Source organism: Myotis daubentonii, chromosome 5 (assembly GCF_963259705.1).
Source record: "Myotis daubentonii chromosome 5, mMyoDau2.1, whole genome shotgun sequence".
NCBI lineage: Eukaryota > Metazoa > Chordata > Mammalia > Chiroptera > Vespertilionidae > Myotis > Myotis daubentonii.
In genome coordinates this window covers 55,962,732-55,977,593 of record NC_081844.1, presented here as the reverse complement: position 1 = coordinate 55,977,593, position 14,862 = coordinate 55,962,732, and the positions used below count along the sequence as shown (strand labels likewise).

Here is a 14,862-nt window from a genome sequence, read left to right as displayed (position 1 = left end):
AGCTGCTTAACGGTCAGCGTCATCGTAAACCGCGCCATGAGAAGTACGTGCAGATGTGGGCAGTATGGGCCCCGTCCCCCTCGCTGTGGAGTTCTGCTCTGGGCCCTCGAGGTGTGCAGTGCAGGTCGGGGGCGGCCGCGTGGTGAGGGCTGGAGCCCTGGCAGCCAAGGACGGGTGTCAGTTAGGAAAACCGGGGCACCCCTGCTCGGTGTCTGTGGCTGTGAGACCTGCTCTGTAGCAGGGGTGCAGACTTCTCTCGGGTGCTCGGGGTAGTGGCCCGAGGTTGGGAGGCAGGAGCATGAGGGGCCAGGGGTGAGTGCACAGTCGGAGGATGAGTCTGATCCCAGGGCAGCCCAGGGACAGACTTAGCTACGCTACGTTGTAAAGGAGTGACCCTCTAGTTCTTGGAAATGCCTAGATGCTAAGTAATCACCACCATGGAAGCTTTCTGTCCACAGAGCATCTCATCCTGTCTCTGAGTCACACTGCAGCAACGCCCAGGGTCAGGAAGCCCGCAGGCATGGGAGCTGGGACGGGCTCTCGGCTCCCAGGGTAGCTCATCTCACAGCTGGGCTGTCCCTCCTCAGTGGTTCTCAACCTTCTGGCCCTTTAAATACAGCTCCTCATGTTGTGACCCAGCCATAAAATTGTTTTCGTTGCTACTTCATAACTGTAACGTTGCTACTGTTATGAATCGTAATGTAAATATCTGATATACAGGATGGTCTTAGGCGACCCCTGTGAAAGGGTCATTCGACTGCCAAAGGGGTCTCGACCCACAGGTTGAGAACCGCTGTGTTAGAGGGAGGCCGATGTGTGCCCCTTTGGAGGGTCTTGCCCAGGGCATTTGAAAGGGCTGTGTGGAGATAAAACCTGCAGCCTTGAACTCAGGTATTAACCTTGGGGAGGAGTTACCACCATTAAATGGTGAGGGGAAGAAATGGTTTATTTGGCACAGTAATAAGCACTTTTAACCGACATGCCCTCCCCAACATAAGCCCTTTCATTTGGGGCGGAGCTGGGCACCAGAGGCCTGTGGTGGGGTTGGGCGAGCTGTGAGGACGGGGCACCTGTCTGTGCTGAGGCTGCAGTCAGGCCTGGAGAATGTCTTTCCACTGATCCAAGCCCAAAGCTGCAAAGCAGCCAGCTGCTTCCTGCCAGGTCTGGGGAAATCACAAGCCTTCCCAGCTGCCCCCAACTCTTGGGTTTGGCAAAGAAAAATATTCCTGAACCCGAGAGAGAAAAATAATTCATGTTTCTGGCATATGACTGCGGAGGTCTCAGAATTCACAGGCACGCTTGTAATGGCCGCCTTCCCGCGCCGAGCGCCTGGCCGTCTGGGGAAGATAGCTTGCCCAGAGGCCACGCCACCCTGGGTTTCATTAGAGAGAAAAATGTGATGTCCCCTGGGGTGAGCAATCTGCATTTCTGGTTCACAGCAGCCAGGGCTGGCGGTGATGTGTCAGTGTCATTGATAGTGAGTGGCCTTGAGCTTTTTAAATAGTGATCTTATGACTCCGGGGAACCCGAGAAATGCATCATGGACCACACTTTCCACATCTACGAAAATCCCAGAGAGGTTTCTCCTACTCATCTGAGAGGAAATGGAATCTTTTTTATTTTGTTGTTTTATTGACTTGCTACGTACGGTCCTTTCCTTCCTTTATAAGTTTGGACGGTGTGAGGCTTCCCAGCTTCCCCTGCACTCACTCGCCATGCCACGGGGTTAACATCGCACTGCGTGCCACGAGGGAGGAGGGAAGCTGAGGAAGGAGGGAAGGAAGCGAGGCTGGTTGCTCTCCTGGGGAAAGGAGGAACCGTCCTGTCCTCTGGGGGGGAGGCAGGAACAGCCCAGGAGAGGCCCTGGCCTGTGCTGACATCATGCGGGTTATGCACATCTCGAGATTTAAGTCCTGTCCCGCTCCTTTCTGTTTGTGTGTGTGCTTGGGCCCAATGTGATGCCGCGTAGTGACGTGAGGCTCCGGGCCGGCCGGTTGCTCCTCCGTGACCTGGGACACACACCGGCACCTGCGAGGCTTCTCCGCTCAGTGGAGGGTCCTTCCAGCTGTGCAGACCCTGCTCCTGGCTGCAGAGGGACCTTCCCCTGGGCCTCTGCGTTCCCTGGCAGGACTGGAGACTGGGGCAGGGCTGACGCAGAGGAGGACCAAACCGGGTAGGTCCGCAACTGTGTGGCCAGGAGCTCTTGAAATCACAGCCAGTAAGAAGGTGTTGCAGACACCTAGTGAAAGGCTCTCCCCTCAGATTCCTGTTTTGGTAGATCAGTTCTATCGTCTGCTGTTTGAACGCAACTGCATTTGCTGAAAAGGGTGCTGAGTGGATGTGTGGTCTGGCTGCACCCGGGATTCCCTGGCCACCTCGTGAACTTGACCCCCGCGATCTCTGCCATCTCCCCAACCCTCCGACAGGGAGGTGGGAGAACCCTGGGCACCAAGTATGTGCGCTCTGCTCTTGGGGCTGAATGGAAAAGGGCAGCTCTGGGTTGTAAGTTCTGACCGCACGACCTACGCTGAGCTGCTTCTGGGTCCCCCGCGGATACTGTGAATCTCGCCCTGCATGCTAAGGAATACAGCTGACGTGTGACGCTCTTTCAGGGTCACAGTGGCTCCTCTGTGGAGTTAACGTGTGAGAGCCTTTGTTCCTGGAGGGCTGCTGTGCTGTGGTCTGAGCTGCTCCTCCAAGAGCGGCCTGTCCCATTTGTATCGTGCGCTCGCCGATTCTCATCTCCGGTCTCCCAGCCCTCACGCGTCCCCCCGAGACCTCGTGGTGTTCCTTCCATCACAGGGCCTCGGGGACTTGGTTGGTGACATTTCAGAAAGAGTCAACACGGTCAGGGAGGGAAATCCTAATTTCTTGAGGCAACCCGCTTTGAAACCAGCCGTGAATCTGTGTCACTGACGCGCCGACCTTCCAACTGCGTCCACGTAGTGCGCATGCCCCGCTTCCCGTCTGTTCCGTAGTTCGTCCAGTTTAATCACAACTACGCCAACATTGACTCCCCCCTTAACTAGTTTATATTTATTTAAAATAATGTTTTTTAAAGGGAGTTAAATTGGATAAATGAATGTTGAGTAAACAGTACTACACCGATTCTATCATTCAGAAGCCCTTGTTTGACGCCAACTATACTTAACGGTAAATTCAGTTACTTCTCATAGTTCTAATTTTCAAAAGCCATCTGAAGGCAGTAGAGGCGCCAGTTTTCTTCTGAGGTTTCAAGAGGAAGTTGCCTTATTGTTAACTTTGCTTTAGGGCTGTCTTACGGGAGAGCTGAAGTATCGTATGCCCAGCACGTGACTTAGGTATTCCTAATTTTCTTCCACCATTTTCCCTGAAGTTTCCAAAGTCTGAGATCTCAGATTAGTCCCAGGGAGGATGCTGGCTAATTTACAGTAGTATGGGCATTTCTGCGATTCTAAGGTGTACTTTCCCTTCCCCACATTTTACCAGCTACTGTTTCCTTTAGCGGCTTACAAAGCAACGTGAATTTTAAATGAAACAAGACACAAAGCTCCCTCTTTGGTCCATGGTGAGTGGAGATTAGTGTTCTCATTTGGGAGCTGTCTGGCCACAGGAGGTTTTATTCAAAAGAGTCTCTCTCTTATTGGTTGTTGTTCAGAATCTGTGACTGAAACAGACATTTTTTGGGATAAATAATTGTTTTATCAATGTCTTAAAATTAGGAGTGAAAAGATATTTCCAACAACTCAGTAAACAGTGGCATTTAATTTCCCTGTCAAATTGAGCTGTTCCAAGTCCTGGCTTGCAGAGAAGAGCAGAGCGTGCAGAGAAGGTAAGTTGCAAAAAAAAAACCAGAGATGGGATGTCAAAGTTCACAACATACAAAGAGTTTATTTATGCAATACAGACCTTTTCTCAAATATTTTTCACAGAATTCCACACAGCAATCTACTAGAAAAGTAGAATTATACAACACCAAAATAACATTGTTTCTTAGTATAAATTGCTGATCAAAAGGAAGATGAAGATAGTTCAATAACAAAGAGAAGGTAAAACGGGTGTTACTTAATACAGCACCTGGCAGCCTCTGTCCTCAGACCCGGTGGGGGTGGGGGAGCCCGTGGGGCTTGGCCTCAGTGCTGGGCACAGTCACACCTGAGGGGGGACCTTTGGTACTTGCAACTTAAAGAAAAACAAAGTTGTGAGCCCAAGAATGTTCCCATCATTTCATTTTGGTGTGCCATGAAGACGGCAAGTCAGGAAAACATTGCAAACAGTTCACCCTTGCTATAACATTAGCTCCTTTCATGTTAACCACACAATAAAATAGCTTCCCCCAAACCATAATTTTCTAGGTCTATAACATGCTTGGAGAAGAATATTGATAGAAATAACTCATTGAGATGTTTTAAATTACATGTAGCATAATTTAAACATTACTATTTAAATCCCAGAAAGTTCAGCTCATAAGAAGCACAATTGTTTGGAAAAATACAGGACCCAAAGTACAGCATAAAATTCCCCTATCCCAATATTATAACCCATTTCCTTATTGTTAAAATCATAGATTTCTCAAGATTACAGATAAATGGGAAATGTTTTTTCATAATATAGCTAGAATAAGTGGGTTTACTCACTCCAATGTGTATTTTCCATAATTGGTGAAAATAGACTTCTCATTATGACTAAAAATATAGATTTCTTTTAAACTACAGAACCCAGCAGCCAGTTTTCTGCTTTGCTATATACCTCCCCCCCAAAAGTCAAGCAAAGTCTACAAAAATAGCAATTAACTTTAAAAAATATTTTGCTTCTTTGAGCAAATTTAGATTACATTCAGATGTGTTCGCTATTCCTAAGGGAAGGAGGCCCCAGGGCACATCCCCTCCTGGGCTGGGAGCAAGGCTGGCGTGTGCTGTCCCATCAGTAGCGGGTCTGGTACTCATGATGCCACCGGTTGAAGTCGTTGTAGAAGAGAACGATGCTTCCTGAGGCCATGCCAGCAATGATGCACCTGGGAGAAGCAGAGAGGGGGGTTCACACACCTATTCCTTTCCAAGGTCTCCGCTACGAAAGAGCTGCCCTCCCCAAATCCACAAGGTAAATGTAGGGTTGGCGGTCAGAGCTACAGTGCGTGCCAACAAAGGTATGTGTTTTAATGACTAAAAGGCAGCCCTGAGTAAGCTCTGAGTGCCGCCTCTGCCGTTCTACAAGGAGCCACAGCTTCCCTTTTACAGAAAACACAGCTAGTCCGTGCAGGATGCGCCACGGACACCTGAGCAGGCCTGGCTTCCACATTGGGTATTGCAGTCAAAGGAAAGAATCCCAGTCCCACAGTCATTGCTGGTGGAGGGGTGCACACAGGCAGGGACAGCGATGCTGCTGACAGGTAGAGACTCAATGAAGGGGCCATGTGGCCGGATGTGTCCATCATGCTCTGAGCAGGGCCCATTCCTCAGAACACAGTGACTTCCTGAGGTGACTGCTGCAGGTGTGTGTGTGTGCGGGGGGTGGGGGGTGGGGGGGGTGGGGAGGCACTGCTCTCCTGTCCCTGCGCAGGGGTGAGCGCCTCTGGACGGTTTGGTTGAGCCAGGCCGCGGAGGTCCTATTCAGTATCCTCCCTACCATTTCACAGCAAGATCAGGAACTAACGTGTTGCTACACAAGCCCAGCTAAACATCAAATATGTGCTGTCTATAAGGGACTCACGTTAGGCCCAGTGACAAACAGGCTGAGAGTGAAAGGATGGAAAAGGACATTCCCTGCAAACAGTAATGAAGAAACAAACTGGCTTCAAGTCAAAACCTGAGGAGAGACAAGGGCACTCGATCTCCACAGAAAGCTCAGTCCACAAGGAGATGTGTGAGAGTCGAAAAGTTCACTAAACATCATGGGGTGGTGGCAGTTGTACTAGTGAAACACTGTGAATGGACCTAAGGCCACTGACGTGTATACCAAAAGGTGGCTTTCAGGGAAAATGTTGCCACACAAAAACAATTAGGAACTAAAATGAGTGACTGTCTATTAAGAGGCAATAGGAAACCAGATAAAAATTATCACCCCCAAATTTACCACTTGGGAGCGTGTAGGAATTCTCATGAACAGAGACCCAGGCCTTTTGCATTAAAGGTACTTTAAGAAACACAAAAGGCTTAACTGAGATGTAACCAGAGCCTTTGTTACTTATGTCTTATCTACTCATGGAGCAGTCAGCCTTTGTCCACGGGGTTGTGCCATCAGAAAGGAAACCCCACTATTCATTGGCTCTCTTCATTGCTCAGGTGACCTCCACAACCCAGCCCACTTAAATTCCCACAGCTGCTTTTAAGCCACCATCAGCAGACCTGACTGCAGTGTTACCTCTGGTCGTAAGACAGGGCCATAGCCCGGATCCCAGCATCGCAGCCTGGGTAGGCAAAGAGCTGCTTGAGGTCAGACACCTGCCAGACCTTGACCACACCGTTGTCTCCTCCTGTGAGCAGGTACTGCCCGTCCCGGCTCAGCTGGATGGCCTGTGAGACAAAGCAACGTTCAGGTGACATGTGGCTCTAGGGAAATTTCACCTCTGAGTTTGATGAATTCCTATGCAATAGCAGCTACTGCAGCACAGGGAGAAGGGAGAGACCATGTGGGCTCCTGAGTTTTAGGAAATCAGGAGTCAGGAAACTTCTGCTATTTTTCAAAATCAAATGGACGGTTAGGCCCTGCGTGAGTTTTCTTGTGTTTTCTCTTTAAGGACGAGGCGGCAGACGCTTCCAGTGCTACAGATGCCTCAGAGCTGCGTGTTGGGGACTGGGACCAGCACTGCAGGACCCTGGGGACGGGCTAGGCACGCTTTGCACTAAGGCCGGGCAGAGAGAGCTCCTGACACGTGTCCCCAGTAAAACGCTGCTGCCTGCGGGGCCTTCACCGCAGGGGGAGGACAATGTGGCAGGAACCACGACTCCCAGGTACTCACACCCCCAGGCTGAGCATTTTCTTCTTGCCCAGGGCAGACACGGAATTTGTCCTTCCATCCTGTAAAATGGGGCAAAGGCAGACCAGTGCCTGTTGTTATATGACTGTCTACATTTTCTAATGGTTGAGAAAAATAAAAGAATATTTCATGACAGGTGGAAAATGGTATGCATTCCACATTTCAGTGCCCATAAACAAGGGCTGTTGGAACTTAGCCACACCCGCTCGTTTATGGCTCCTCTCACAACAGAACACAGAGCCTGCAAAGCCCACCATATCTACTGTTTGTCCTTCCTAACCCTGGAGCTAATCCTATCTCCACTGCCCTCCGAACCTCGTTTCCTAGTTAGTAAGATCCATCGCCTTTCTTAGGGAGGGGACACACAGTTCTACAAGTTACTGCAACCATCTGTGATCCGTCGGCCCGGACACCATGGGCCTGGGAATACTGTGCTAGCGAGCCCGAAAGGATACATCTAACCTCTGATAAATGTATTTATGCTCAGAGTTTCTGTATAGTTGCCTTAACTCTTTAATCTACTCTTTGCCAATTTTTTAAAAACCATCGTAAGGACTGTCTCATAGCCACTCAATTCACATAAATGCCAACTTTTAGTGGTCTCTTAAATATGGCTTACTCTCACGAACACAAAAATCTAAGATATAAAAACCCAAGTGTGGAAGGTAGTTACATATAAGAAGTATTCTCCAAATCTAAACCAAATGTGAACAGTAAGATTTCTCAAAGTGAGTAAAAGTCAATATCCTCTGCCTCCCCTCATTTCACGAGTGGCCGTCTCCGAGGGTCAGGACCTGCAAAGGAGCCTGGGACAGGTAATCGTCTGCTACACTTAGAGAATCCAGCTGATGAAAATCCATTAACCTTCTGGTTGTGGTTCACTGGAGTTTTATGCTTGAGGCTTTTTACTGGGTAAGCGCTATATAAAAACATAAATTAAAACCATTAATCTTTAACTCTGTTTTAGTAGAGAATCTCTAATCCTAGTTTTGTTTGGAATTACTTTAAACTTGGACTTTTAGGACCATCCATTCATCAGCATCCAGATCATTTGAATAAGGGAGAAGACGTCTTCTCGGCCTTTCCCGGGAAGGACTTGTCCATTTCTCCCGAGCAGCGCCCTACCTTCCATCCAGACCAACACCCAGGGAGATCTCACCGTTAACGCGCCTCAGCACCAGGGTTGAGACTCGGGTTCAGGGGCTCAGAGGTGTTCATGCACCTCACCCTCTGAAATCCCGAGTGCCGCACTGGGGGAGAGCGCACCCATCGGGCCTGTCAGTAAGAGGGTCCCCAGCACTGCCTGCTGTCTGGGTCCCCTCCCCCTTCTCTACTCCTCTCTCCTCTCTGCCTCACCTCACTCTTCCTCTCTCGGCTTTTTCTCCTCTATGCTCTCCTTTCCTTTCTCTTTTCATCTCTCTCCACTACACTCACCTTTTGTGTCTCTTCATCTTTCCTCTTTTATCCACTCTCCTTTTCCCTGCCAGGCAAGCTTACTAATCACAGAGTGCCACCACGTACAATTAGTGTGATAAAGTACGAAAAGTGCTGGTGGAAAAGCAATGGATTGTTTAAGCTTGAAACCCAGTGGGAAATATTAGAGGAGAAAAAGCAATGGCTATAGGAGAGAGAGGAAAACTAGTGTAAACAAACAGTCTGCAGTAAGCCCAACCACCGCCTCCAGGCACTTCCAGAGCCTTCGGTCCTGAGGAGCCCCAGAAGCTGTTAGCCAGCCGGGGATTTCAAATGATTTTACAGATTTATTAGTGTCGCTGACACTATAATCGCAACTCAGAGTGACAGATGATCAGCATTATTATTCCAAAGAGGAAAGGCAACCCTCTGATGAGTACTTGGTTTAAATGAAGTGCTATGGGGAGGAGGGGAAATGAAAGCAGAGTCAGAGTGCCCGCCTGCCTTTGTGGCAGAGGCGGATGCAGCGTGGAGAGAGACCCACGCTACTTACTGAATTAAGAAACCCATCCCAGAATAAAGGAGCGGCAAGTGCCCTTGAGTTCATCATGGAATCTATAGTTAGGGTTTTACTTTCGAGAAGGGGTGATCAGACCAGATCTGGGAGAATCTGTTTCATCTAAGCTGCCCTGGTCAGGAGCCACAGTGGATAAATGTCCAGGCTCAGCTAAAACCACACCCAGCGGGCACCGGCTTCCCCATCACACTCACCCTGAGCCTCACCAGGAGGCCGAGGTGAGACAGGGACCTGCAAACCCCTTCCCCACCTAGTCCTGAGGGAGGGAGCCCTGTCTTGAAGAGGAAGTGAAACCCTGGAAGGCCCACTAGCATTACCATTTCTTCACAGCAAAATGGGAAAATGTTTGCCTACTTCAAATCACAATGTGAAATCCAACTCTGTCACCTTGGCAAGACTGGGTCTTATCATCCACGAGAAGTCAAGTCTGGAGCTAGATGCTAATCCTAAATAGTCTTCACCCCCACCAGCCTACAACGAGGAGACAGGTCTAGGTGTCCTCTATTCCATTATTTTAGATTTGATGCTCAGATACAAAAACACTGAGCCTGTGCCCTGGCAAGCCACCCAGAGTGGCCCCAAGAGATCTATGCCAGCCTTTCCAGCTGAGGGCTCCCATACCGAGCAATACGGCAGCACAGCTGGGACGTGCGGGGTGCATGGAAAAGAGAATCTCAGCAACTCAACAGGGGTTTCTTTAAGGAACTCTCTCCCCTCCCCACGTGCCACCCTGAGGTAAGTATCTCAAATCCTGAAGAGTTTGAGTGGCACTCACCCGGATGTTGTCCTCTGTTTCCATGGTGGCCTGCAGCTTTCCATTCACACTGAATGTACAGAAGAACCCGTTCTCGTAAAATATGACACAGTGGCCCTCTCTTGAAGCCTGGATGAGTTTTGGTTTCAGGCAGTTTTCAGGACCCTCCAAAGTCCTTAACAAGTCTCCATTCATGGAATGTATAAGACACGGTCCTTCTGAGAAAGGGGGAAGCAAAACGCAAGATTGATTTTAAGGTGGGGACGGCACACTGCGAGTGAATTGTGAGCACAGGTCAAAGGGCATCCCAGAACTGCAGTGCCGTTACAGAAAGCCTTCAAAATGACACATCTTCCCAGTGCCACTGAGCAGAATTCCCTGTGCCTGCGGCAGTCTCACCTTGCCCTTGGGAGAGGAGAGAGCCGAGTCACATACTTGCAAGTTACTCTATGAAATCATTAGGCCAGGGGTGAAGCCAGCAAAGACCTTCCTGTTAAAGGAGCCCTGGAGGCACAGAGTGTGAGAACTGGTCAGGTTGGCAGGTTCTCACTCCGCGTCCTATTCTATGAAGAGAAAGCGGCAAGCACTGCTCTTGAGAAGGTCCTCACAAAGAAAACACATGAATTCTCTGTTTGAAATGACAGTATGCGAATAAGTAAATGTGTGTTTTTCCTGCTTTTTCATGTCCATATATAAGTACGTGTATGTATGCAGATGTGTGTATAAAGAATTTTTAACTTTTTGAGAACATTCTTAAAAATGTCATAGACCAATCATAAAATACCTGTTGATTATTAAACTCACTTTGCTGGTTTTAGCTTGTACAGTCACGTGCATGGTCCCACACCTCAGTGCAAAGCTAGGACAGCCTGCAGTATGACAGGTTTATTTACATAGCTAATGGGAATCACATCTAGTCCAAAACCTTATGCTAGCTAAGGATATGTGACATTGTTGGGCATAAGAAGGTAAAAATTCCAGTCGGTATAGAATTTTTGCTATCATCATTAGTGTTTCAATGTTTGGACCAGCTAAAAACATTTAAAAACACAATCCATTGACTATTTAATAAGGCTTGTTGCTTAGACTAAGTATTATAGTTCAAAACATAGATAAGGTGACTCAAATACTCCAAGCTTCCTCATGAGATGAGCGTTTTTGTGTGTTCCCAGCCTGTGCTCTTGGAATGCCTGCTTTGTATCTTTGGTCTAAATATATGCTGATGTTGCTAGGACAAACCTCTGGGCAGACCAGCTTAGTACCTTTCCACTCCATTCCTGGTGCCATCCTGGTTCCTGACTAGACCTGGGATTTGGAAGTTAAAACAGATGGGTCAGGCGCTTCCATTCAGGTGTGAGATGGAGGCAGCCCAGCCAGAGTTCCGAAGAGTAAACAAACATACAAAGATGTCCCTTGTTCCAGCCCCACTGCTTAGAGCAAGGTTGTGAAACAGAACTTCCTGCCATGAAACAGAACCATGTGTGCTGACCAATATGGTAGCTACTAGTGAACACTGCACACCTGAAATGTGGCTGGAGCTAGATGCTAAATAGTCCTCATCCCTACCACCCCACCAGCCTATAACGAGGAGAGAGACAGGTCTAGGTGTCCTCTATTGCATTATTTTAGATTTGATGCTCAGATACAAAAACACTGAGATGTGGCTGGAGCTAGATGCTAATCCTAAATAGTCCTCATCCCTACCCCCGAATGAAAGCAAACAGCACATGTTTTATGGCAGTGCCACCAACTTACCTGTTGAGCCACTCAGGACCAGGCCGAGCTCGGCGCAGATGGCAGCACAGGTGATCGGGTAGTCATGGCCAGTCAAAATGGCCCGTGGGGTGGTGGTCCCACCTTCAGGAAAAGAAAGATAAAAAGGGCAAATTAATTCAAGTTCATACAGGGGATTATCTCCCTCTCCTCAGATGAAATGATCAACTTGTTCCTAATTCCCATAATAGCTAAATATTCTACTTACAGTTTTGGAATTTGTCCAAAAACCCTATTTTAGAGCCAGATCCAAACTATATGTTATATTGTGAGGACCACAAGTTAAATGTGTAATCCTTATGTGATTATCAGGCAGCAATGGTTGAAACCTCAGGGTAAAGTAAGTCAGAAATCTGCATTATAAAATGCCTCAGGTACTCTCCCAATATAAATATAAGCCCCCTGATCAGATGATTTATGGATGGTTGACTATAAAAGTAGGGATTTAGGCTTGATTCACATTTCAAGGAGAAGCAGCCGCCTCTTCTCCTTTCTCCTCCTCCTCCTCCTCTGTGGGCCACCGAGACCCCGCCACAAGGAAGACAGTTCTGAGTAGGATTCCTGGTGTCTCAAGGCAGCCCCTCTTAAATATCTACCATCTTTACTAAGCATATGTATCTTCCTCATATATAAATCTCGGAGTATATTTCTCTAGGATTTAGTCAAAACAACAAAGAGAAAAAAGCTCCTACATGTAATTCTACTGGTAGTGCTTGAACATCAGGGAGGCGGTGAAGAGGACAGAGGAGGGGTACCCAAGTAACAGGAGCTGCTGCAGAGCATCCTCACAGGTAGGAGAAGCCATCCTGTACCTCGGTCACAGGCGAAAGAGAAAACTGGCCGATAAGGAACCCACACCATGACTGGCCCCAGCACAGAAAAGGAAAACAAAGATGGGCTTCGTTTGTGGCTTGATTCATGCTGAGCCACAAGGATAAACTGAATTCCATAGCCCAAAGATACTATTTTAAGACTAAACGAGTCCTTTATTTCTATAGTCACTAAGAACCAAGACACAAAAGCCTTTACAAGTGGGACTCTCGGGAGCAGGGTGTCAGCATTCTTAGATTTCCTTGACCTGGCTGGTTTCACAGTGTTTTTGATAAATAATACTGTATAATCTAAATGGGACAAATGCGCTTAGAAAGTAGGTCACTGCCACCAGCTGTGGAACTCTGCAGAGAAGAGTAACTTGTCATCCTAACCCAGACATATGCTGTCCTTGGTACAGTCACACTGAGGAGAGACCTGGTGGGTCAGGGAAAATCCAGCAGGATCCTAATGTCCTTGAAAAGGCAAACACATTTAACTCCAAAGCAGTGGTTTTTTACAATGGGTCCATGGGTTCTCTGAAATTTCATGCAAAATGTATGTACATGCCTATGTTTCTTCTGGAAGGATGGGGGGCGGGGGGGGGGAGATAGGTTTCACTGAATGCATGGGTATCCATGACCAGAAGCAGGTGAAGAGTGTCTACTATGAAGACACTTCCCCCGGAGCCTGCAGTTACTTCACATCTTGTCATTACACATAATCACTACAGCATGTCACTGGAGGACACAATGACAGCTGTGTCCAGTGTCCTTCGTGGCTTCTGGTGACTATGGGTCCCTGTGAGCGAGACTGCAGCATAGCAAACTGCACCACACTGGCCCGCTGCATGTGGCCTGACCTGGAGCTGGCTGACCTGCTTAGTGATAAAGGGAGACCTCAAAAAACCTATGAAAAGGCAAAGGAGAATAAGAAGGTTGATTTGATTCCAAGTTTCAAAACTCCTCTGGGGAGGGAACCCTACCTTAATTACAAAGATTACTTGACATTTTTCTAAACAAGAAAGAATCTGTCACAAAGACAACTTTTTTTCCCCCCCTGAAAAAAGTAGACAAATTTGGGGAAATTTTTAAGAAAAGAAACACATAATTTAAGCCAATCTGAATTGCTTAATTTTCTGTTAGAGATAAGCCTTGCCACAGAAATGAGAAATAGGTGTTATGTATTTTTAAAGTTACCAATACTTTCACCCTCATTCATGCTTCCTCCCTTTCCCAAGATGCTCTACATTCCACAAAATACCTACAATGTTATTTTTGAAACTAATGTCTAATTATATCAGCAACTTATTTAAAATCAAGAATTAAAACCATTAAGATCTAAGGCATACATTTTCAGTGATTACTCTTCTGTTTTCGTAAGTCAACCATTTTAAGGGGGGGAGGGGTGAGATTTGTGTTTTACTTTGAATTGTCTTGGAATTCCTTAGTGATAAATGAAGGTTTGAAGGAAAACGGATGGCAACTGAAAACAACCTAAGTGTCAACCAAAGTAAACACAGGGTGGATGGGTAATGGCGGACCCAGAGAACACTATCACCTAAGCATGTCAAGGCTAACTTTTCTTTTCCTAGAGCTAAGAATACTTTCTCAGGAACATGGGGAGGAAGTGAGAATATTGCTGACAACTATTCCTTTCATGCAAAACAGTTCGAATATTGAGAATTTTCTATGACTATAAAGCCTACCAATTAACCCCATAAAGTGAGTTAAGGTATAAGCATTATTTTCTGTAAACTCATAATTAAAATTTTAATAAATATGCTCTACTTGCAAAATACTAATTTCCAATAATCCATGCTATAACCAATCATGTTTGCCTCTACACACATATGATGAAATTTCAAAACAGAATAAAGGTTTTTTCTTTTCCTAGGCCCAATCTCTAAATAAAGAACCGTTCAATGCTAGGATGTTGGCTTCAAAGTTTGGCAAAATGTTCTCTAACCCAGGAAGCAGGTCAGACAGTTCAGGAAATACGGAGGGGGGGGGGGGGGAGGGAAGGAAAAGAAAAACAACAAATTAAAAGCATAAGGGCAGACTTATAATCATTGGGTTCTTCTCAGGTAACTGGTTTCACAAACACTCACTGAATTTCCAGTAAAAAGATTGTGCTACTTAACTTCCCTCCCTTTAGGAAACACACATTAATGGCCTTTAAAAGTCCACATATGACAACATAAGAAGAAACAGCATTTTCCCTAAGAAAAGCTGTTTTCAGTCTTGCTTAAAAACGGACTTTGTATTCCCTTATTATTTGCTGTGTAAATTGAGTGTTCTTTTTATTTTCTCATCAAAAACTCTGTTCAAAATAAATACTTGTGGATTTTTATAAATGCAAAGAAGCCAAATGTTCTAAATATTAATATTTCACTATAGTGAATAGAATTCTATGATATGGGATTTAAACCCAACAGGTTCAAACTGTTTAAGTTTGCCAAGTATTTCGGGAACTTCTTATACTGAAGCTACTCAGGGTAGAGGGCATACTCAGAGGCAGAACACAGACCTACTGGTATATGTGGCTCAGAATTGATTCCTCTGTAGTTACACGGTTATA

At 46.7% G+C, this 14,862-nt stretch overlaps 1 protein-coding gene across 10 annotated transcripts in view; it reads right to left on the bottom strand.

Annotated features, from left to right (window-relative positions):
- Nucleotides 1–3,850: 3,850 nt before the first annotated feature.
- LRBA (LPS responsive beige-like anchor protein) overlaps nucleotides 3,851–14,862 on the bottom strand; it is a 593,124-nt gene continuing 582,112 nt past the window's right edge. For all 10 annotated transcript variants that reach the window (XM_059697845.1, XM_059697843.1, XM_059697844.1 and 7 more), the window contains 4 exons: nucleotides 11,455–11,556; nucleotides 9,721–9,917; nucleotides 6,340–6,491; nucleotides 3,851–4,993 (listed from right to left, as the gene is read on the bottom strand). In XM_059697845.1, coding sequence (XP_059553828.1) covers nucleotides 4,903–4,993; nucleotides 6,340–6,491; nucleotides 9,721–9,917; nucleotides 11,455–11,556 — 542 coding nt within the window. In that variant the 3' untranslated portion in view covers nucleotides 3,851–4,902. The remainder of the gene's footprint in view (nucleotides 4,994–6,339; nucleotides 6,492–9,720; nucleotides 9,918–11,454; nucleotides 11,557–14,862) is intronic.